This window comes from Thermobia domestica, chromosome 14, assembly GCF_964235325.1.
Source record: "Thermobia domestica chromosome 14, izTheDome1.hap1.1, whole genome shotgun sequence".
Lineage (NCBI taxonomy): Eukaryota > Metazoa > Arthropoda > Insecta > Zygentoma > Lepismatidae > Thermobia > Thermobia domestica.
Genome location: NC_137467.1, coordinates 174,767,994 through 174,794,081, shown reverse-complemented (window position 1 = coordinate 174,794,081; position 26,088 = coordinate 174,767,994). Strand labels below are relative to the sequence as shown.

General features: G+C 36.5%; 1 protein-coding gene across 1 annotated transcript in view; it reads right to left on the bottom strand.

Annotated features, from left to right (window-relative positions):
• LOC145670751 (nose resistant to fluoxetine protein 6-like) overlaps positions 1 to 26,088 on the bottom strand; it is a 41,641-nt gene that overhangs the window by 5,684 nt on the left and 9,869 nt on the right. Inside the window, exons 3-6 of the mRNA XM_081739520.1 lie at positions 23,897 to 24,086; positions 20,727 to 20,869; positions 7,692 to 7,800; positions 7,014 to 7,064 (exon numbers count right to left, since the gene is read on the bottom strand). Of these exons, the coding sequence (XP_081595646.1) occupies positions 7,014 to 7,064; positions 7,692 to 7,800; positions 20,727 to 20,869; positions 23,897 to 24,086 (493 nt within the window). The remainder of the gene's footprint in view (positions 1 to 7,013; positions 7,065 to 7,691; positions 7,801 to 20,726; positions 20,870 to 23,896; positions 24,087 to 26,088) is intronic.

The window sequence follows — 26,088 nt, the reverse complement described above, 5'->3', positions numbered from 1 at the left end:
TATTTATGAACTATCAAAAATTTACCTGAGTTGTTTCCGAGAAAGTAGTCTGAAAAAACGTACCCCTCAAATAAACTACCATCGTATTTCTCGCAGAGAATAAACTATCCTAGTAGATTTTTCAAGACATGTCCTTATCTAATTATGAACGAAATAGTACTTAATTATGAAATAGGAAACATATCACTTGAGTTGCTCTACAGAAAATTGTCCGGAAAAACTCATCCTAAGAATAAACTCTTCCTCGTACATTTCTAGAACAAATGAGTTATGTCATTGTGACCGTCAGCCCGGCCACAAAACTACGTTTTTGGACGAACAGTGTATTTCTTTTTTAACTTCTATTCATGCAACGAAATCATTATTTTACGCATAGAAAAGAAAAGCTATTTTTCTTTTGATGAGAACTTCAACTCTTTTTTTGTCTGCAGGTGTTCTTCAGTTGCTCTTATCGTTTCTTACGATGGAACAAAGAACTTGTTGTTTTTCAAAACAACGCTTTCGTCTGGACAAAGTGCTTCGTAGCGGCAGACTCATTTTTTTCTTTCCCTAAAAATAGTTACCAACTTATAGTTTTCGTTACTATGACTGTTCCATATATATTTTCTCCACAACAACATTTATTAAAATTGGGAATATTTTTGGACACGAAGTTGATATTGTGTGTGAACGAACTTTCGTCGTTTGTCATGTTCCCATGTACTCATATTACGTCATCCTTCGTTCCATGGCTTGCAGGAGTCGTAGGTGAAATGAGTCATTCACACAATTACCAACGTTCGCTCCTTTCCACTGAACTGTTTTATGTATCATAGTAGTGTATAAAAATCCAATAGTCATGGAAAGAATCTACTAGTTCAGACTGCAACACTTTTTTTAACTATTACTTCCAAGTTTCGTTCCCACGGGACCGAAATAGATGTTGCCAGTTTTCTCCATTATACCGTCGTCATATTTGCATTGTGTATGAATTCAGAAAACTTTGATATTTCTTTATTATTTTGTACAACGCACTACCAACCCTACGTATAGCGAACGGGTTGTTCCCAAGCGTTAGTAGAAGCGGAGAGTGAGCCCAAGTCGTCGTAGGAAGAAGGAACGAATAATTAGGAAGAACGTTTTGTCGTTGTATTAATATAAAGGAGTGTGGTGAATACTTAAATATGTAAGAAGAATCTTACTTTGGGTGTAAAGCTAAAAAGTGAACGACCATCTTCTGGGGATGTAGCATTTCTTTGGAGTCAAGAAACTTCATCAATTAGTGCTTCCTGTTTTTCTACAGTCCCCTTGTCCTAATTACGCAGTGAAAGTCTCATTTCAGTGCGAATCATAAGTTTATAGTGCAAGTGATATCAAATACAAGGGCTATGTTTCTAGTGTTTTTATACAGTGTGCGCATATCTACGTTTACTATGCAATGTTAAGTGTTCCATTTTTCATTATTTCGTTTATTTGATTGCGTCAGCGCAACTTCTTCTGTTTGAGCGTTTAAGCTCTGCAAAGTGAAAATTGTGTGTTGTTAATATATATCTCTCATTTTACTCCGTATCCACATACATGCATATTTAATAAATAGGAATTCATCTAAGGAGATACTATCGTCTTCATTCATTTGTGTATGAATCCCTGCGAGCAGTCGGCTTGCCAGTTACGTACATGTACACGTGTGCGTACACAAAAGTAAGTATAATACAACCTGAGTCTCCAAAGCGCCAACGTTGCTCATGTCAAATAACTTGTTATATTTCAATATTATCAATTTGCGCCTGAACAGAGTATGAGCCTGGACCAGAATTGTTATCAGCTGTTTTCTTAGGCAGTTCTTCGGAAGCCAGCGCCCAAGGGAAACGGTAGGTAGCATCATATTATCAGGTTATTAATGAAATATGAACAAAATCATTTTAGTCGTTCTTGATAACATTGTCCGAAAAAACACCCCAAAAGTAAACTACTCCTCGTACATTTCTGAAAACAAATTAATTACGCCATACTGTCACGTTACTAATAAAGTATTTCGTTATGAAACATAAACAAACTCGCTTAAATCGTTCTTTTTTTTCGACAAAATCATTCGGAAAAACTCATCGCCAAATACAAATTTCCCTTGTATACCTTTTCGGGATAAACAAGTTATGCCATATTGTCAGATAATTAGTGAAATATATATTTACACTGAGAAAAATCCGTTATCCGGACAGCAGTATATTGTACAGATATATGCAGTCCTCTTGCTTACTACAGAAATCAGTACAAAGCATAAGTCATTCATGTGCTACACACATTCCCCCCTTAGATGTTACATTGTGCCGTTGAAGGATGTCTCACATCTAACAGCCTTCCATATAATAATGCATACATGTGTGTTAAATACCTCAGCTATATGTTACATACGCGTATCTGTATGTGAGATCCTGACCGCCTATACACAATTGTTTCGTTCGCACGGAAAGTACGTTCACTTGAAACATTCATACGGAAAGTGAGTATAAAATACCTTTTCATTTATATGGTGCTGTTCGTTAACTCCAAAAAATACAGGAATTGCACTGTAACGTATGTTTTTACGTACGCCACATACATTTCCTTTCAGTGTACAAAGTATGAGATCATGTGTGATATTTGAGAAAATCGTCCATATAAGTTCACCTCCAACAATAAACTATTCCTCTACATTTTTCAGGGCAAATATGTTATGCCATTCTGTGAGGATAAAGATGAAATATTTATTTATAAAATATGAATAAAACTGCCTGAATCATTTTTGAGAAAATCGTCCGAAAACCCCCAGAGAATCAACTAACTCTCAAACATTATTTCAGGACAAATGAGGTCTCCCATGTTCTCAAGTTATTAATGAAACGTTAATGTATGAAATATGTATAAACTCCCGCAATCAGTATGGATTCTAGGCGAGTGTACGTAGGGACAAATGTCAAGAAAACTCTATCTGTGGGCCATGAAACGTGTAAATCCGTTAAAATTATGAAGTAGATTTTTTTTACGATAGCCATAGTTTCTTTTGTCTTTTCGTCGCTTTATGTGCGTGTGTGTGTTCGAGAGTTAAAACCGAGCAAAAATAACGTCTACCCGGTCTGAAAAATTTAATTATCTGTGAACTTCGGCATCAAGATTTTCGTGTTCTGTGAATAAACATTATGCACATATCAAGTTCAGGTCACCTATGAAAGAAGTATTGTTCAAACGCAAGCAAATAAGTAAAATATCATTTTTTATTTTCCGGGTTACCTAGTCTCAATCGAATCACTCGTTCACTACGGGTTTGAATCCTCGACCCGGAGGTGGTCAGAAAGGTAAACCACATCATCCGACTGACGCGATGACCCGATTGGGCTCTAGCGTGTTCATTCTATCCGTGCGAATTACAACGTTATATCCGCAATAGATGAAATCGACACTTGATATTCGGAACAAATATATCTTCGAAGATAACTGGAAAACGTCCCCCTCTTTGGTAATTTCAAAACAAGATTTTGTTTATATTAGTTTTACACAAAATTTCTTTCTATTCTATAATTCAATGTATTTTATTCACATTTGAAATTTGAAACATGCAACATCTGCTACATCACTAAGAACATCCAATTTTCGTTTTGAATATTTGTAACTTTTCCTTATGATACAATTTGGACTTTTAATATAGGGTGTTTCTGATAGAAATTTAGCAGTACAATAGCACTCAATAATTTTTATTCATTTCTTTTTCGTTTTTTTCATTCTTTCTTATTTTCTTCAGTTTGCATTAGTAGTCTGGAACGGAAAGTATGAGCTACACTGCCTAGTGGGTTTATTAAAATGTATTTCGGATTAGTGCGACCAATGAACTACCGAATTTGCTAGCGAACCACACGGAAACAAATTCGCATGTTATACTGTTACCATTATCCTAGATGTGTGTCGGAGAATTATAGTTCTCGTGGAATTTGAGTATTTTATTTGAGCACCAAGTTTCGTACTCATTTGAAGAAACTGACTTAATGAATGTTTTAAGCATCGTCTATATATTCGTAATATATTATTATTATTATTATTATTATTATTATTATTATTATTATTATTATTATTATTATTATTATTATTATTATTATTATTATTATTATTGCTATAATTGCAGTGCAGTGGACACTAAAGTCTTGTACGATTCCTGTGCCTCACGCTCTTATGTTTTGTTTCCAGAAAATTTAGAACTGCACATAGAATTTGCTTCGTTTTAAATGGACTCGACTTCAGTTGAAGAACATTTTGCGATTCAAGACAAGTTTCAACTTGCTCCAACTTTCCTATGCCCATCCTTAGAAAGCAGGATAAGTAATCACACGTGTCCCATGTCTTCAAATTCTGGCACACAAGAGTGTGGGTGATACACACTAATTATTCACATTCAGTTTTCACGTCTCAATAAATAAACAACATTTTCATTCCTTTCCTATTTTTATGCATTCTACTGAAATGTAATGATTTTTATATTTAAAAATAAACATTCATTTTTAAATAATATTAAATATGTATTTCACCATGAATAGAGTCAAACAGAAAAGTTTTTATAACGGAGAGAAACAACTTAAAATGTGAATCTTTTTAAGAAACTATCGAGATTTGAGAGTCGAAACATTTTACACTTTCCGGTACCGATTACCTCGAAACCCCAGTAGCCAGAATTAGACCGTGAAAGGGGACTTGTATTTAAAAAATAACAATTTTAGCAAGATCAAAAGTCTTTTAGTCTGAGAGTAAAAAAGAATGAAATCTCTAATTTCCAGTTCTATAAGTCTTGTAGCTCTGAGTCTGTGGCAAAAGTACTGATAGAAATAGGAACAATGAGTTATGATTCTTTTATAGAACATTCCACTTTAATATGCAGGAATTTCATCTTACAGTTTGCTTAGTTGTGAAAAATCATAGAGTATATTGCTATAGGGTCAATCCATCTGAAATTGGCCAAAGATGGCAAAAATGATTGCTCCACCATCTCCGAGAAATACAGAAATTGGAGTGTTATGAACCTTGTGTATAAGAAGGTCAATAACACTATTCGCGTTAATGTGCATTTCTTTTACGCTGATAACCCTTAGCTGTGGTCATTGAACCGAAGCATTATGAGGGACACTGTTTATGACAACACGGAGGACCCTTGATGACATTTATTTTTATTGTGATAATGCCACCCAATCCATAAGCAACACATGCAGTTGACTTTTTTGTTTGCTGATCCATTCCCATTTCAAAGACATATTGGGTAATGATATTCTTTAGCAAGGTCCCGGAAGGGTTGTTGGGAAGGAATGAAGAATCGGTTATATTTGTACTTTGTACATATGGTAGGATTGTAGAAATAATGCCACTGTCTTTAGTCGTATTGAAGTAGTTCTTAATATAACGTCTATTGAAATGCTAAATTTCCCTACATTTTATCTCATATTAGTAAAATCGCCCTTTTCTCTCCTTAAAAAACTTTCATAAATCTGCATGCGCCACGGGAAATTTTCCTCAAACTAGCATCAGTTGTGTGTGATGTTGGCGTCAATTGATTTACGTGTCTATTTCAATTGTAAATAGGTGTTTTACGGATAATCATGCAAAGATTCGACTTTATGTCCTTTTGATGTATTTTTTTCTGTATCGTAGTGTGTACAGTTTTTATTTCAAGCTATTTGGAAAATTTTTCATCATTTTCTCTAATAAATATTCAAATTTAAAACATCTAATTCATTTTTCAGTTTGACGCCATCTTCACCTGGCGCTTCTTGCGAACGAGTAGTTCGCAGGTTTCAATATCCTGCCCTCTCTTGAGCAGCAGAAAGAGAATGGAAAGAGACACGGAGAAGCGATTTCTGGAATGAATTAACTTACCATCCTCTTAATACATCCGTAATAATTAAGCGTTCAGGAATTTTCTCTTCTGAGAGAACTGTTAGTAGGAGAACGGTCTTCATATGTGTTTGTCCTGTTGGTAGGACACAAACGTTCTGCCAGTAGGAAGAAAGTATAAACTCTATTACACATTTCTCGAAATTTCTGTGAGTACTGTCCAGAAGACGCTATGTTCTTCTGGCAGCACACTTGGACAATCTATCACTGAACCTCACCTAAATATTTTCAAAAGCCTTGTCTGGTAAAATCGCAAATACTAGAAATCCACAACCACTTCTGGTTTTTTCATTGATCTCAACAGAATGAAAATGGTAATAGAAAATGAGAAACAGTTTTCTGAAATCGATTCAGTAACGTAACGTTAGGTTCCATGGGTTACTTTATTCCTGTACTGGAACAGAAAAACAGAATTTCCAGACGTTCTGTCTTAGTGGCATTTTATGTTATAAATACTTTATGTTATAATTTTAAGTTTCTGGTTTATGCAGTTTTGAGGCCTTTGATTACTCAGACAAGATATCTTTTTCGTTTATATAGAGGTACCGAAATATTTATTTCATTGCTGGACCTAGATCTTTTAGGATAACAATCTCAAAGAAACTAAATAATAATCTATTATTGAAGACAATCATACACTGGAATAATTTGTAGATATTTTGCGAACAGGGTGCGAATTGGCGGGGGGGATGCCAGGGATTTCCCCCCCTGACAAAAATCTTTCCCACCCTGGAGAAGAAAAATTTTATCCCTGGCAGGGATAACTTTTTCCCCCTCTGGAGTATTTTTAAATGGACATAAAGACAAGAATTCTTACTTTGCGTAACTTTGAGTGAAAATTTATGAAAGATCTCACATCTCAACTGTTTTGTACTTGTTAGTATATATATATATATATATATATATATATATATATATATATATATATATATATATATATATATATATATGGGGGGAATACTGGGTGCGCATAAGGGTGAAATTCATCCCCCCCTGGGAAAATTTTTCAATTCGCACACTGTTTGCGAACAATAGAAAATGACACTGCAAATTCTGCAAATTTCGAATCTAAAGATCCACTAACACTGCACATAAATCGTTTGTGATCTTACTTAAATTTAGCATACCTAAATGTCCATTCGTAATTGATTCTTTTGGCTGTTCATTCTTAGAGCAATCTGGAAAACAAACAAGAACAGTTAATATGTATATTGAAAAGTAGCAAAAATACTCTAAAAATGTTATAAGGTAATAGAGAAAGTGTTGAAACGTTTGCTTAAATGACAGTGATTGAAATCTATGGTTTTTAAGTAGCGGTGTATCAGACCATACGTCATTTGAGAGGTGACAGTTACAGCCAGTGGATCAGCAAAAAATCTTGGAATTCTCACAATCCAATTTAAGGTATTACACCGTGAAAGTAAGTAAATGTTCCTCAAAATGACACAAAATTTGGACATTTATTTTGATATAGGCACAACCTACTGCGGAGGGTCATGCAGAAATTTGTGCTGTTTATGAGTAAGATACGTTTATCAAAAGCAAAAGCTAAAAGATGGTTCACTTGCTTTCATTCTGGAAATTTAACAGTGTAAAGCATAAACTTAAAAGGTGGAGAAAACTTTAATATACTTTTACGTCAAATGTGTGTGCACTGTAAAGCAAAATAGATGCATGGTTTACAAATAATTGGCCATGAATCAGAAGGTTAATAGAAAATTATGAATTGCAGAAATGATTAAATATTTGAATTCTCAAAAAAAATCATAAATTTATTTGGGTTGTTCAATGTTGAAGGAACTTACCTTTTCTAGTAATAATATCAGCTACTTTAATAAAAGGAGCCTCAACTGTAAGATGAAGAACTATGGCTGCAATTGACAAAGGTATCAAATCTGCTACAAATAGATCAACCTGAAATCAAAAACAAAAACATATCGAAAATATAATGAGCGTTTAACGCTTTTAGGATTTCCACTTTTGAGATAAATTTTAGACCACTATTTTCTTACAATTTATCGTAGGATCACGGTACATGCCTTGTTACTTTCAGGGTGGAGCACACTTTCCAACGGTACCACTCGCTTGACGTATTGTATAACAAAAACGGGAAAATCGGGATAACTGGAAGATTTGTCGAATTTTTTTTTAAGCTTTTGCGCCCCTCTACCACGGGCCAGAATTCACGTAGGGACCTAAGATTTTTTCAGAAATATACGGTACGTACATGTGCAAAAGTTCAATCTTGTATCTTGAAAACTTGAGAATTTTTTGAAAGTCTGAAGGTGTCACAGTTTTTCATATAAAGATGTATAAACATTTCAAAAATGAACTATGTCATTACTGTTTCACCTAGAGTCATGGTTCAAACGCCAATTTCTTCAGTGTAACAAAGCACTTTCAAATCGCACCACTCACATGTTCGTAATATACACCTGTATAGGAAAATTCAAAAAAATAGAATTTTTCTAAAAAAAAAAAAAAACACTCCCTCAGAAAACTTGCGCCTCTCAGTCCTGGCCCTGGTTTCACGTAGGGATCTCAAAAACATTTGATAATTACCTAAAGGTGCACACAATTCGTTTCCAACGTTTCAATCTGATACCTTGAAAACTAAAAGCGTGATTTTTTTTTAAATTTTGACTTAAGAAAAAACAGAGGTCACGCTTTTCCGTCCCCGCATGACGCCAAGTTGAACATCCGGATTCAAAACGCATCTAGGGTGTTGTTTGGTCTATCCTTGACTTGACCAATAAAAACTGGCTTATATATTTTTATAGAAACTAAATAAGCAGTCAAAGACAATACTACGCCATGGTATGAAAATATACCATAAATCCTTAAAGGGTTAACAGAAAAATATCCAAAAGTGAGACATACGCCAATCGATAGCATCACAAAATGATATGGATGGATGTAAACCCTCAAACTTTTACAAAAATCGAGGAAAACGACGATATCCACGTCATACAGATTAAATTAATGCAAATTGGTTATACGGATCCACAGATTTCTAAAATATACAGAAGAAATTTGTGTTAATATTTTAATAGAATAGTGTTAAATAATAAAAATATAAAGTCTTCTTACCTGTGAGATGCGTATGTACCCGAAAATACATTAATGAAAGACGAGCCTGGTATGCAAGTATTCACCCATAAAGTAAGTAGTGACAGATGGACAATTTCATAAATTTACACAATAAATTAGTAATAATATTCTAATAGACCAGTATTTGAATAATCGAAGTACATGGTGTTGTTACGTCCAACTCGGGTTTATACGTAGAAAAAAAGAGAAATTGATATGTAATATGTTGCACACATTCTGCTTTATGTAGAAATTGAATACAGTGCATAAAGTGAATGAAGATGGTTCATTGTATACGGTGAAGACCTTAAGAAGGAGAATCTTTGACGAAGAAGATTCAGGATATGCAAAGGTGAAGGGTAAAGAAGTGGAACCATTGAAGTTATGGTGAAGTTCTTACAAATTTCTGAAGTTGTTACATATCGTCAGCACGAAAGCGCAGTAAGATGTGGAGATATGGATAACAGTATAAGGCATGCCCAACTGCAAGCGGGACTGAGGTTGGAGCGCAGTTATTCCCAGTGATAGAACTTTGCGATTTTTCTGGTAGATGGCAGTGAATGTCAGGAGAAATTTGACATACATTGGATAGGTTCCGTGTGTTGTTGACTGCAACAGAAGTGAGATAACAGATATCGAGTGTGCCATGGATTCCTCCAAATATTTTCCCGTCCTTATTATTCAAGATAGAAGCTTAAAATTTGGTACACACATTTAGTCCACCGAGTAGTATTTATCGGATTTTTCAGATCTCTACGTTTACACAGGGTCGTTCTAGGGAGGCCCAAAGTGTGACAAAAAATTTTCCTGGATATTCTCCTTTTCTCCTCAATTTTTCCCTCTCTTGGTATATGGTATGGGTAGGTAAGTAGCATCACTTGAAAGCCTGCTTTATTGTGAAGAAAATAAGGTTTAAACCACGATCGTAGGGTAAATAGTGACGATGCAGTAGCTGCTTGACTAAAAGTCTAAAAAATTCGTCCCAAAACCAAAGATTTTAAAAGCGATAACCACGTTCACTGACACGCATGCTCCCAGCGGATGCATCCCCACACTACCGTTCCGCTCCCTGCTGCACTCCTGCTCTCACTCGGATAGATAGCGATTGTGCTTTTTAGTGGCCACCTAGCACCGGTTTGTTAGTGTTTTTGCACCTCTTAAAATGAATTTGCACCGAAGAATGCAAATGGATACCTCAGAAATGGTCGCTGAAGATGCAAAAATCGAATTCAGAGAGAAAGGATTATATATTTCATGAATCTATGTATGAGTTCGTATAATCAATCTGACGACCTATTCTTGTTTGTTTTCCCAATAGTGAATCACATACCCGTAATAATGATGAACTGATTACTAGCAATAGTTGTTGCCAGTCATCCTTGGTAAGGGGGGGATGCCCGCAGGTATTGTCAGAACACCTGACTGCCTTCCCGATATGTTATATGGTAATGTAGGTTATAAGTAATACAAAACTGTTATTTTGAATATATAAAAAATAGCTGTACCACCAAAATGTATCTTCCCTTCCACTTCTCGCCCCCCTCCAACAAGAAATTAGAGCGACGGCATCATTGGTTGTGGCTCCCAAGCTTTGTTAATATGCGCTGGATAAAGTCAGTGCATGGTCAGTTAAGTTTCTTTTAGGGATTACCTTTTGATTGGGAGGTCTTCAGTTACTGACTACTAGCGCATGGTCTTGCCACTAGTATAGCATCTCCATAACTCTCTCTACTACATTACTTTCTATTATCAACTTGTTTTCTTAGGTTTAGAATTTTGACCGTGTTTTGTTTTAACCAATCTACTGTATCTGTTATTTCTACATTGAAGAAACAATAAAAAAGTTTCAGTAACAATCAAAGCCTACGAATAACTGTTCACTGACAGAAAATGCATACGCTTAAACTTCAAACAATATCGTACTGTTGGCAAACAGTAAGCAAAAATTAGTGGTAGGTCTATGACCTGAATACAACAGTTGCTTAGCATCAAATTTAACACGAAGATCAACAAGAGGAAAACGAAAGAAATGAGATGTGCAGGGAAAAAAGCAATAATAAAGAGAAGAGGTTGGTGAAGGTGGAGGAATTGTGTTACTTAAGGAACAAAATTCTAAGCGGCAATAGGTACAAACAAGAAGTAGAATCCAGAATAGCTCAGACAAAGAAGTCATTCGATTAGAAACAAAACTTTCCAACCGAAAACATTCATATAAAATTCCGGAAAAAGCTTATAAAAGCATATGTGTATGTAGTGTAGTGTATTAGGGACGAAAATTATGGGTTCAGGGTAAGAGAAAAGCAGAGAACAAAAGACTTCGAAATAATGTCCTGTAGCAGAATGTTGAAAATTAAGTGCGTAGATAAGGTATCAAATGGAAGAGTGATGCTAATGATAAAAGACAAGAGAAGCAGGGGTGACCGAAGAAAATTTTCAGAGGGGCATATCTAAATGGTTGCTATATTACATCTGGTATTTCTGGAATTTAATATACATTGTTTACCATACTACATATACATTTTCGTTTGCCAAGGGGGCTCAGGCCCCCTGCAGCCCCCTTCCGGTGCTCATGAAGAGAAGTATACGGAAAAAGCTCCAAAACAAGAAATAGGATGATTGAAGTGATTGTAAGACCTAGAGGAATCAAGCTATTAGCTACGAAGGAAATAACACAAGAAAATATACTTAGAGGAAGGAAGTGATTGAAATATATGGACCAAATAATGCAAGATGTAAAGAAAAAAAGTACAGTGACATGAAGTCTGGATCAGGATAGGAAATTGCAAAAACCTGGGTCAAATTAATCAAAAGAATGGTGACATAAGAAGAAAAAAGACTGTTAACTAACCCACGCTACACTCTGAATCCGGCGGCTCAATGCTGCGTTCACAGAAGCTCTCCATTGACTTCTACCTTTAGCCAACTGAATTCAGTTTCTAATTTGTACTCCTATTTCTGCGAGATTCATCTTAATATTGTCCTCCCATATGCGCCGAGGTCTTCCTAATGGACGTTTTCCGATTGGACTTCCAGTTAAGACTTTGAAAGCGTTCCTTTCTTCCATTCTGGCTACAAGCCCTGTCACCTGAGTCTCATCGACTTGATGAACCTTGTAATATTTGGTAAACAGTATAAATTATCCTGTTCCTCGTTATGAATTTTCCGTCATTCTCCATTCCAGTTCCTCTTAGATCACAATATTCGTCTCTATTCGTCTATATTCGTCTCTAGTATTTTATTCTCAAACACTTTCAATCTTTGTTTCTCCCCCAAAGTAAATGACCATTTATCGCAACCTTACAGCGCAACAGGTATGATCGTTTTATATTTTTAAACTTCAAATTCCTCGACAGAATTCGCGACGACGAAAGGTTTAGAACTGAATACTAACACGAATTTCCTGCTTTCATTAAATTTCCTCGTGGATATGATTTTGATCTATTAATATTGATCCCACATATTTAAAAGTATCTACTTTGTCGAAAATATTATTTCAAATTTTAACGAATCCAGATTTTGCTGTATTGCGATCCCGGCGAAATTGCATGTATATAGCATTTTTTGCTTTTACTTCTAAACCCATGTCCGTGCAAGCGTTTAATAAAGCATAGACTGTTAGATGTAAGAACTAAGTAAGTGTGGCAACTAAATTCAACTCTGAAATATCACTTAGTATCGTTGGTTGCGTTGGCTCATCAAAGCGGACAATTGCAACGTTGGTCAATGATGGCAGTTGGTTACGCTACAGTTTTCCACTTTTGGGTTAACTTTATGTGTACCTAGGTTACTAATTTTGTTTTTGTTTTGACATGAACTTGTTTTTACGTTATTCCAATTAAGAAAGATAGGCTGAACTTGCGTGTCATGGTTATATCTTACTAACTCAGAGTTTTTGAAATTATACTTCTTAATAAGCTTAACAAATGAGTTCAGTATCAAATAAATCATAAAGCACTTATTCGTATTTGACTATTTCCTTTAACTTTTCATTTTTTTTATATTTATAGTTACCATGAAATCCTGTAGAAATGATCGGAAACTTAGTTCGTATTATTCTGCGTCCTTACGAAGTCTGTTCTTTAATCGAGTACTCATGCAGCTGATATTCCCATGCCTTAAGCGTCGGAGGATCACAGATGGGCAACTAGCGACATCGCGCTAAAAGTTGGCGGCCCCGCAGAGGCGATCTGCAGGGACCCGATTGCCGTTTTGAAAATTATACCACCAGCGGCAGAGACTGTATGAAATGCCAATGAATCGCAAAATTAATCCCACAAAATATGTTAAATCACCTATACGTGTAATTTGTTAACATTAAAGTGAGTCTTACAAGGGAACCTTCCGAAAATGATAGTTTCAGCGAAAGATTTGGCCTATGCCAATTAAAAGAGCTGTAACAGAGATGAGCATTCCCAAAAAAATTAGCTGCCCATAGCAATAGGTTCAAGAAATATAAGGGGTGGAAGTTCGGGAAACAGCAAGGTTGGACAAGGAGGAAAGTGCAAATTCCGCAAATAAAACAGAGAGGAAAATATAATGCTGACGAGTGATGTATAGAAACAGACTTACCACAATAGGGAACAAATGAAGGCCACTAGTGGCGTTAACAGTGTTGCCAACTGCAATGAAAAGTACATGTTTTGCAAAGAGCACTATATGAAGTGAGTGCAATATTCAGTGTCAACCTATCATGTAGAACATAAGATATGGCGTGTATAATCAGTGGTACAATCTAACAAAAGAAAATAGAAAAAACAGAAGTACTAAAAATATCGGAAAAGACGGAGTTGGCCATAATGCGCCACATTTGATCACGAGCTGTGCATATTAGAATGAACAAAACAAGAAGCACCGACTATGCAGGAAACCGACGTACCTATAGTCGAAAAGAAAAACGAGTTCCAAAGCTGGCAACACTGGCCGTGACTATCCAAACAAGTCTAATATAGTTAGGCCACTCGCTTCACAAAAAGTAAATTCCGGCAACAGGCATCACTTGGAATGCATCAATGCTAGAGTGATTGAGGTAATGTCAAGTCGGGGAACATGAAATGGTTGGGTTGAGCCAACAACCAATCATAGAAGTAGTGAACATTATGTCATGGTTTGGTCTATGTGGGAATATACAGGGTGTCCCACCAAACTTTGTGACCTGAAAGATTTGCGAAACGAACAAAAATGTGACGGATCCAGTTGTGCAGGAATGTACCAATGTTAGGGGGTGATAAAAGTCTGTGAGAAGCAAGTGCCCCCAGGATTCCCATCATAGGGCTCCAGGAGCCAACTTCAAACTTTCAAATGGCAACAGGGACCGAGTGGTTCCTCTCTCGATAGATCATGGAATGTGCAACAACACCTATAGGAAACATTTGCTATATGAAGCATGTTTTCAAAATGGCCGCCACAAATATATGTTGTGTCTTAACATGGCATCGAACCTTGTGATCTCAAATTGCTGCGAGGCGAAAAGAGATGTTGCAAATTCAATTGCACAGGAATGTACTCATGTCGAGGGCCAAGGAAACTTTGTAAGAAGCAAGTCCCCCAGGGCCCCCATCATAAGACTCGAGGGGTCAACCGCAACATTTCAAATGGGAGCAGGGGGCGGATGATATTTCTCTCGATAGATATAAGACCGCCTATAAGAAACATTTGCTATATGAAAATGGCGGTCATTTTGAAATCCCATATAGTAAATATTTCTGATATGCGTTTTTGCATATTCCAAGATTTATCAAAAGAAATATAACTCGACCTGATGGTGCTATTTGAAATTTTGAAGTTGGCCCCTGGGACCCTATGATGGGGAACTTGGGGGCACATGCGTCTCACAGAAGTTTGTCGCCCGCTGACATGGGTATATTCCTGCACAACTGGATGTGTCACATTTTTTTTTCGCTTTGAAACTATTTTAGTCGCAGAGTTAGGTGGGACACTCTGGATATATCTTATAGGCGGTGATAGTACTGCAGACAGCAACACACAGCAGATCAAGCATTTGATTATGTTTGCTTTCTACAGGTGTGGATATGTGATAGAAAGACCACCAAAGGTTCCGACACCTCTAAAGTACTGTTTCGAGACCTTCACAGGCGCTCATTGTACAATGTGCGACTGATTGACAGTATTCCGCTGTGCTCACTGCAAATGTATCTTCTGTTTGTACCATTGTCTCATCGAACAATTCCACGTACTATGTAGACGAGCATGTACAAATGATGCGAAGGCTAATGCCTGTTGCCGGAATTTTCTTTTTGTGAAGCGAGTGGCCTAACTATATTAGAATTGTCTGGATGTTCACGGCCAGTGTTGCCAAGTTTGGAACTCGTTTTTCTTCTCGACTCCAGGTACGTCGGTTTCCTGCATAGTTGGTGCTTTCTTGTTTTGTTCATTCTAATATGCACAGCTCGTGTTCAAATGTGGCACATTATGGACAACTTCGTCTTTTCCGTATTTTTCGTACTTCTGTTTTTTTCTATTCTCTTTTGTTGGATTGTACCACTGATTATACACGTCATATCTTATGTTCTTCATGACAGATTGACACTGAATATTGCACTCACTTCATATAGTGCTCTTTGCAAAACATGTACTTTTCATTGCAGTTGGCAACACTGTTAACCCCACTGGTGGCCTTCATTTGTTCCCTATTGTGGCAAGTCTCTTTCTATACATCACTTGTCAGCATTGTATTTTGCCGTGCCCCTCCTTTTTTTTGCGGAATTTGCACTTTTCCCCCCTTGTCCAACCTTGCTGTTCCCCGAACTTCTACCCCTTATATTTCTTGAACCTATTGCTATGGGCAGCTAATTTTTTGGGAATGAACATCTCTGTTACAGCTCTTTCAATTGGCATAGGTCACATCTTTCACTGCAACTATCATTTTCGGAAGGTTCCCTTGTTAGAAACACAAAGTACTCCGAAATGGGCGCGAACCAACAACCCTGTGATTACTCGGCGCATGTTTTTCCGACTTGGGCACGGAGGCGACGAAGAAAATGTCGCTTGTAGAGGGATAAATTGTTGAGGACATTTTAATTTGGCTAATCAGAATGCTCCTTTAGCCATGTATATTCGACGATAACCGTTTGGGATCAGATAAAATGCGTCCGCCATGTAATTTTATAACAAAACGACGAATATCTACTTACTTCATTTCATTGTTCTCTCATATTCACTTTCAAATGATCGGCGACAGTTGCCATCTAAATTCATACAACAATACGCACTCATCTCAAGATTTTTCACTGCATGATGTAGAGGCAATGGTTACCCCCATATCCATCTCTTGACCCCTATATCTCACTTTAGGAACAATTCATCAGGCAAAAATTATATATAGTAATAACCGCATGCACATGACTAGCGATAGTTCGTGTTGGTCCCTCCGCGATTCTCTGCGACGAATCGAAGGAGCGCTGGCCAAAATGAAGTCCTCGCTGCGACGCAGTGGTAACTTCAACACCCTGACTCTAGATATCTGTTTCGACTCGACGAAACTCTGCTACCAGTTGCCCAACAGCTGTAATTTTTCGACGCGTCGCTATATCGACTATCGACATTAACCTGCAAGTGGACCATTAGGTTTTGGCGACGTTTACGGTGTTGGGATGGTTGGGGTACGCAACTTTGACGCGGGAGACCCGGGCTCAATTCGTGGTGAGAGTTTCTGGAACGAAAACGGCACACACAATTCTGAATCTGCTTCTTAAGGAGTAGTAGGTTTAATTATCTTAATTGTTCATAATAATTGTCAATGTACTGAATATATTCTAGTTCAGTAATTGCTAAACCGTCAATCGCGAGCTACCATTAGCTCGCGGGACATTTTCGGTAGATCTCATTAACGCTCCGGTTGGCTAACCTTGATTTTACCACTGGGTTGACGATGACAACAGGGGGCGCTGACGACAACTTATTTCTCCCGTGCAACTGTCATTGCTAGCCTCATCTCATAGTTGATAATATACTCGTGTGTATATTAGACATTTGCTAAACGTTATGTTTTTCGTGTGTATATTAGACTTTTGCTAAACGTTGTTTTTCGTGTGTATATTAGACTTTTGCTAAACGTTATGTTTTTCGTGTGTATATTAGACATTTGCTAAACGTTATGTTTTTCGTGTGTATATTAAACATTTGCTAAACGTTATGTTTTTCGTGTGTATATTAGACATTTGCTAAACGTTATATTTTTCGTGTGTATATTAGAGATTTGCTAAACTTTATGTTTTCGTGTGTGTATTAAACATTTGCTAAACGTTATGTTTTTCGTGTGAATATTAGATATTTGCTAAATGTTATGTTTTTCATGTGTATATTAGAGATTTGCTAATCGTTATGTTTTTCGTGTGTATATTAGAGATTTGCTAAACGTTATGCTTTTTGTGTGTATATTTGACATTTGCTAAACGTTATGTTTTCGTGTGTGCATTAAACATTTGCTAAACGTTATGTTTTTCGTGTGTATATTAGATATTTGCTAAATGTTATGTTTTTCATGTGTATATTAGAGATTTGCTAATCGTTATGTTTTTCTTGTGTATATTAGACATTTGCTAAACGTTATGTTTTTCGTGTGTATATTAGACATTTGCTAAACGTTATGTTTTTCTTGTGTATATTAGACATATGCTAAACGTTATGTTTTCGTGTGTATATTAGACATTTGCTAAACGTTATGTTTTTCGTGTGTATATTAGACATTTGCTAACTTTGATAGTTTGATTTCGTCTTTACTAGAAATGTAAGTTTATAGGCAATAAGCAAATGTAAGATTTTAAGAAAAAGTTTTTAGTTCTTTTCGTTAGTAGCACACAGTAGCATTTAAAAACAGTATAGGAGCTCAAAAGCTTTACAAGTTAGGATGCCTCTGTTCTAGTCGAACAACATATTATGGAGAATCACTGAATATAAAAATCGTGCAAATCGCCCAATGTAATTATTTACAAAGTTAAATAAATGGTGAGTTCAAAAGTTCTTTGAGAGTTCTTCGACGACATTTTTGAATTAAACTCGATTCTTCTATATCTTGAATAACTTCTTGTTCATTCACATTCTTACGGACCCCGTATATATTAACCTTTATACGCCTATTGCCACAAGTGTTACCTCACGGCTTTAAACCTCAATAGCCCTGCCTCTAATTAAACTAGGAACATAATTTTGATATCAATGTGTTACAGAAGGATAAAGCTTTTCATCGAAATGTATTTTGTGTATATGAGCGGCTCCGTCCTGGGCTATCACGACGGACGGGGAGGGTAAAATTCGTGCATTATATTTTGCGTTTGCATCGGGAGTTTTTGGGACAGCATCTCTCCCTTAGGGGTAGACGCACAAAAATTGATATGTGAAACAACGAAGTAGTCCACTACATGGTAATACCTTACATGTGTACGTGTTGCTTATATGGAGAAAGAGGAGGAAAATTAGCCAACTTTTAGAGTCATAGTTTTTGACATAAATTACATTTAATTTCAGGACGGTTCGATATAAGACTGGATATTTTTTCCACTGAATTTGTCTAGAAGCATAATTCTTGTTCCTAAACATGGTGTGTGTAGCGAAAATGATGAGCACATACAATGGCACTATGGTGTGCAGGGAACGAATGTCAAATTCAATTAATTTTCTCCTACGCATAATTCTTTGTTTTTATTCCAGCAATGGCTACCAATTTTATATTTATTGTCACAAGTATCTTTTGTTAGCATAGGGTTACTGCAAGGGTTGCCAGGGCCCCCAAAATTGTATTTCTTATGTTTTAGGACTTTTTCTTCCTTCTTCTTTTTCTTCTATGAATAGGGGGAGAATTGTATAAATGTTACCTCGCTGGAATCTGCATTTCATAAGCTTTCCAATAATGTATCGAACATGACTCTGTGATAATTAAGGAGACAAACAGGGTTCACAATATAAAAGTCTATCTATAAGTCTCTGGGGGAGCAGAAAGATTAACAACCACATCTAAGAAGGAGATTTATAGTATTAAATGCCACCAATACCATATAACGTTATTTGAAACCACAGAAAATTGACTAGCTTATTAACCTTCACGTTGTATTTTACACATTAACCCTCCCATGGTCCTTCAAATCTACACTCAAGACCGTCCTTAAGGTCTATTTCACTTCAATTATTAAATTTTTCATAAGGACATGCAAACATGAAAGATAGACTAAACAATAGTTAATCTAGTGTCTTGAGGTGGCTTAATAATAATAATAATAAGAAGAAGAAGAAATAAGAAGAAGGAGAAGAAGAAGAAGAATAAAAAAGAAGAAGGAGGAGGAGAAGAACAAGAAAAATAGTAAATAGAAGGAAAACTATTAGACATTGGGGTCATTATGGCCCCAAGTTCTGATGTGTCACTATTTTATTTAAAATAATTAACATTTAATATTTGGATTGTATAAGGGACCAGACTAACTCGAAGAATAGTTAAGTAATACGTAACCGAAAATATCGTGCAAAACTAAAATAAAATAATAGGAAATATTTAATATTAAACATTGGGGTCAATATAACCCCAAGGTCTGATGTGTTATCTTTTTATTTAACAACGTTATTTATAATAATTCACTTTGGCATTTGGATTATACAAGAAGTTAATGAACTATATCGGCAAACTGTAAGAGGTGATTCCTCACATCAAAATTAGAGAAAAAGTTCATATGGACCTGTGGGAAAAAGTGCATAGTTTTAGAGCTAGGGCTGTCCAGAATCGCGAAAATGTCCAATTTCAACATGCCCTATTTCGAATTTGAGAAACTGTGGATAGTGGTCCTTATCAGCATATAGGAAGTCATGCATACGCAGTCGAAACATGCACATTTTATTAATGTTCAATGGATGTGCAGAGTATTCCCTGTAGAGTGAAATTCACAGACATGCCATCAATCGAATTTTGATACATTCTCTGACTTTATGATTGGTCCAAAGTAGGCAAATGATAAATCTTGATGGCAGTGAACACGCAATGATTTGGCGCGATGTCGAAAGTGTTCACGATCATCACCAGCACGGTCTCTTGTACTCGGGAAAACGCATACTGCGATGTTTTCTTTCACTCTTATAAGTGAAAAAATTTGAAATATACAGTAACGATATACATCGCCTCACACGTTTTCGAACACACACACACACAAAATAAAACATGGAGCTGCTGGTTCCTAACACCTCCGACTTCCCCTGAAGCATTGGATGTCCATTGTTGTCAAGGCTTAATTCCTGTCTTCTTTGGATCTTCCTTGAAATCAGGGTATATCTGAAAACTCTATTGAGAACATATCTGAGATGACACCGTATAAGTAATAAATACCTTACACCTAGTGAAAATTTATGAAATATGCACTTTTGGATTGTGTATGCGTGGCTTACTTTATGCTGATAAGGACCACCATCCACAGTTTCTCGAATTCGAAATAGGGCCTCTTGAAATTGGGCATTTTCGCGCTTTTGGGCAGCCCTAGCACTGAAACTATGCACTTTTTGTCATAGGTCCAAATGAACTTTTCCTCTTATTTTGATGTGAGGAATCACCTCTTATTGTTTGTCGGTATAGTTCACCAACACCCTGTATAGACAATTAGACTAGGTTGAGGAATACTAAAACAATCAGTAACTGAAAACATCGTACAAAGAAATTATTTAAGAAATAGGTGTCCTTTGGGGTCATATTGACCCTAAGGCCATACGAGGGTTACAAATGTTACTGATATATTTTGTTCTCAAAACATGGTACTTACCATAGTCATGCTACTGAATTTATATGGGGCTCGCATATTATTAATTCTGTTCATTAAAATCATGTAGCCAACCATATAGATAGAATATGATAGGCGACTCAGAGGCCTAAATCCTTTCCAGCTAAGAATGGACCTCAAAGTATCTGCAAAAATAATGAGATGATACAACAAACAAGTAAGAAATATAATAGCTATTTGATACTAAAATTGAACATGTGGCTAAACTGGAAGAAATTTACACACTAATAATTTAACATTTACAGCTTGAAAAGAATACACGGCTATATTTGATTTCTTGCATTGGACTAATACTCCAATAGTTAGTTAATATTATTAGTACTATCGTGCATATCTTATACGTACGTTTTAACAGGTTCAATTCCTAGTAGATGCGAAAGCTACAGCCACTTATATCTGTCCCATTGTTAACTGAAGGGTACCTCAAGTAAAGCCACGGTGCCACCATCTGATGATCTCTTGTGCCTCTGTGTTTCTTGAAAGTAATTCTATCCGTTAACTTCCATCGTAGAAAACTTCTTTGAAATACCAGAAGAGAAATCTTCTGTCATTCCCCTTTACAAGTTCTCCAGAGGCATGGAGGCGGAAAGTTCTCTCTTCATAGGACCAAATCCTCTGAAAACTATTGGGTTCGCTCCTAATTACTTTAACGATAAATTTTCAAATGAGATAGTATTGATGCAGGTGGTTGTCTTCGTTCGTTGCAAAAATCTGTTAGTGGAATGAAATGTATGTGGTGGGGCAGGCCTGTAGCCAGCCCAAAAATTTAGGGGGGGGGCGACCCAATCATATTATATTCATCACCATATTATAGTTCATTTGCAAGCCTACCGTGAAATTTTATGGGGTCAGGCAAAATTTAGGGGGGCGGCCCCCTCTTGCCCCCCCCCCCCATGGATACGGGCCTGTGTTGAGGGCTTGTGTTAGCGCAAACAGAATTTTGGTATTACCATACAGACAAAGCAGGTATTCTCTGTAAAAAGAATGTCAGTATCTGTTCTTGATATATGCAGAGTTGGTTTTACAGTTTCTAGGCCTTTTATGAATAATATAGAATATTCCCTTATTGCAGTATCGACGACCATAAATCCTTTCGAAAAAGTTGCCTTGAAATTAAGAATGAATTTTGAATGCGATTCTCGATCGGTCAAAATATAAGTTTTGGCGCGAATTTTACCTAAATTGGATAGAAAATTTCAAGCTTCATCCGGATTAGAGATGAGTTGTAGTTACCAAAGATGTGGCGCTCGTAGAGGTGTCTGCACTTTCTTTCTCTCTCAACAAAGGTACTCAGCTAATGTCCCCAACACCTAAATCCCTTCAAAAAAATTTGCCAAGGAAAATTATTTTTCTAAATTTGGGTACCCACACTTGGGCATCAAATTCACGCATATCTACGAAATGTACCTCTAAAAAATATTGCTTGTCCTATGCTAAATGTGTCAGGTTTTATGATACAGTGTGAAATTTCGTTAAAAAAAATACACCATTATCTTTGAAACCTTAACATCTTATTACATTACCATAATCGTTCTTTGTACATCATCTTTAAAATAAATAAGTGTTTCATACATGTCAAGTGTCCAAATATTAGGGAAGAACGTTCCTAATTCTTTTCCATTAAAAAAATCAGCAATCCAAGACACCAAAAATAAAATGTTATCAACATCCTTTGATTTGAACCGCTCCTAGAGATATCGCAAAATCCTTATAGCAACCTCGTGTTACCAAAAAGTTATCAATATTGATAGTAAAGTTACTTTCAAGAAATGTAACAATGTTGATAACAATATGTTGATGACAAGTGTTATTTACATTTTAAAACATGAATTTGTAATTTTTTTAAAAGAACTTTGTTAATAACACATGTTAATAATGTTATCCTTGTGTGTAAATCAGCCTTAAGTGGTTTCAACGATACTTCTGACAATGAACGGACATGAACCTGCCATCCGGACATCCGAATCAAACCTAGTCCATTCAATAAACATAACAAAGATATGTTCATGCACAAAAAATTAGGTGTCATGGACAACGGAGTAAGTCTCTGAAGCCCATTGTCGCTGTTAGTATAAAGAAAATCGTAGACTCGAGTGAAATAGCTGTTGTATCAACACTGTTGATTGGAATGTTATGGTTTAGAGTTCATTCTCTTCAGCATAAGATAAGTTTTCCAAAGGTGCTATGTGTTGGGGCCATAACGTACTTGAACAGGAAAAATTGGGAGAACGTCGGGAAATTTCCTGCCAGAAATCCCTCCCATCAACTTTGGCTCCCTCTGGAGTGGCCCTGGGTGAAAGCACACAGCCCAAATGTATCTCGAAAAATACTATATGGTACTAAAGGATATAGTAAAGGGTATGTGTGTACCAAGTTTTGTATTGATAGACGGAATAGATATTAGGGGAAAACGTGTATTGGTATTGGCCTTTTCCTCATATCTATTCCGTCTATCAATACAGCACTCGGTAAACACATTTCTTATACCCTATATTATTTTTCAAGATACATTTGGATTGTGTGCTTTGACCCCAGAGCCACTCCAGAGGGAGGCAAAGTTGATGGGAGGGATTTCTGGTGGGAATTTTCCCGACATTCTCCCAATTTTCCCTGTTCAAGTACGTTAATAGCCCCAATACATAGCACCTCCGGAAAGCTTGTTTCATGCTGAAGAGAATGAACTATAAACCATAACTTTCTAATCAACTGTGCTAATGCAATAGCTATTTCATTTTGAGTCTACGATTTTCTTTATACTAACAGGGTTAATGGGCCCCAGGGACTTACTCCGTTATCCGTTTCACCTAATTTTTTGTACATGAACATATCTTTGTTATGTTTATCGAATAGACTAGGTTTGATTCCGATGTCCGGATGACAGGTCCATGTCCGTTCCTTGTGAATAGATATCATTCATATGAGAGATGTAGGGTTAGAGTCTAGCATAGCCATTTATGGCACATGATGCTCGTTATGTTTTGCATCATGACAACTCTCAGAATACAATCTACTACTGCGTGTTAAATTTAACACTTCTTGCCCTATAACAGACAATCTAATCCCATAGCATGATGGTTCAGAGCTTTACAATATTTTCTAATGTTGCTGAAGTAGTCTTTTTTTGTTTTTCGTGAATAAATAAACCAACTTACCATTTAGACCCAGCGTTGACACGAATATTAGGCAAGCTAATCCTATGCTCAAAACGTATCTCCCATAAACAGAGAATGATGCAGCTAGTAAGGGACTGTATTTGACATCGGGTGAAAGAAAACTGCTGGCATAAGATGCTACTGAAGTGCACACAGCAAATGTTAGAACCAACAGAGAGTTTGCCAGTCGCTGAAAACACAAAAAAATTTATCGAGTTAGCTTGTTAGGTTTTAATTGTGGATAAAATTGTGAATTGGTAATTAGTGATGGAAAATGTCACACACTTTATTGCTCATGACTGGAAGCAGTCAGGTCCTAAGATGATCAAACTCTTGAGAACAATTTCTGGAGCTCAATCGACTTCAGCTCAATAGTTGAGCGCTTTGATGTGAAAAGAAGATCACTCAGCCGAAATAAAAGTGCTCGTATGCCTGAGAATATTCAGGCTGTCAGACAGTCTGTTTTGGAGTTCCCTTAAAGTTCTGCAAGAAAGCATGCTGCAGCTGTTGCTCTTCGTAAAGGAAGAGTTGGAAGAATTTTAGAAGAAAAGTGCAATAATTACAAATGTTTTCAATATCGTTTCATATTTGTGAATAAATAGCTTCCAATCTGTAATACTTTTTGTTATATAAGAAAGTGGAAGGTTTCATTGGCTCTCCCGATGCATATATATATATATATATATATATATATATAGATAGATAGATAGATAGATAGATAGATAGATATAGATATATAGATATATATATATATATATATATAACTGTAGTTGGCACCTTTAGTAAAGAAAATCCCAATATTAACGTAATAGCATTGGAAAAGTAGTTAAATCTCTTCAAACGACACTTTGTCCTTATAAAAAGCCAGTAAGTACCACTTAATCCTACATCCAATTTTGATTTCCAAAATACTTATCTTATTACAGGGGCTAACACTAACCATAACTGCTGTGTAAACAAACTGTGGTGAAAGGAAATCAACCCTTGCTTTCACGAACATTATACAACCCATACAAAACTTCGGATATAACGTTGACACTGTTTCAGTAAATACGCAGCTGGTTTCGAAAATCACAGTACCAATAAAGACAGATGAAAGTAGAATGAAACGTTTTTCTGAAAATTCACTACATGATTATACAGAAGCATTTACATTTTCAGAACTGTGCAACAGCTCTAACCTTGATAAATCTGTATAGTGTGAAATCTCCACGTAATCGTAGTTCACCGAATCAAACCAGACTGCTGCGCTTCTTATATGCAAATTTGCTATGCTTCTTATATGCAAATCCCTAAGTCAATCACGATATTTGCTGAAGACCGTAACAAACTAGGTGTGTGTTCACCAAATATATTCTACATGTTTGGTGGACAATAAGTCAGGAGATCGTGCAAGTTACAGATGTACCAGTCGATCCTCAAATTAGACTTCAACATTTAGAAATGCATTTGACTGATCATTGTCCTACTGAAATCTCCACGAAGAGAGTGACCTGTGCACCTAGAACTTCCTTGCTGTACCAGTTTTTGTTCAGGGAGTCCTAATAAGTAGGAGCTGAAATCGTTTGATTTGCCCTATGATTGGTACAATTGACATTACAGACTGTGCTTACGTATGTTACTATATCTGAGAGCAGATTTAGTTTGGACTTATTTGTAACACGTCCACCTGACACTCGCCAGGCTATTAGCTGTATCCACGCGTAGATAGTAGCTTCAAGCATTTGTAGTTCTAAAACAGTAGAAGCAAATGTAAAGAGTAAGTCTGCAAAAAAGCCGTGCAAAAGTCGAAGCAGACAATACATAATCATTACGACTAACGGCAACTTGAGCTAACACTATGCAGAATACTGTAGCAACAAGACCAGGCGAGCAAGACATACAAACAATCTTATTCCATGTCCTGGTCAAATCGTGATGAGCACTTCGCTTTCATCGTTGTATCCTGCTTTGCTTTGTGCATTACTTTCACACACGCTCCGCTGTCATAACAACCTGCCATGGCACGTACTTATTTTGCGGTACGTTATGTCATCTTTCCATGGATCTACCATGCTACCCTTTGATGTGAACGAGTCAGATTGATTCTTGACCGTATCTTTCCTTTTCTCCTTTTCAAGTTTCGTTACCTGAGTATAAGTTCTTTCATCGTCAAAACAAAGGTGCTACTGGATCTACTAATGCGCCATTAC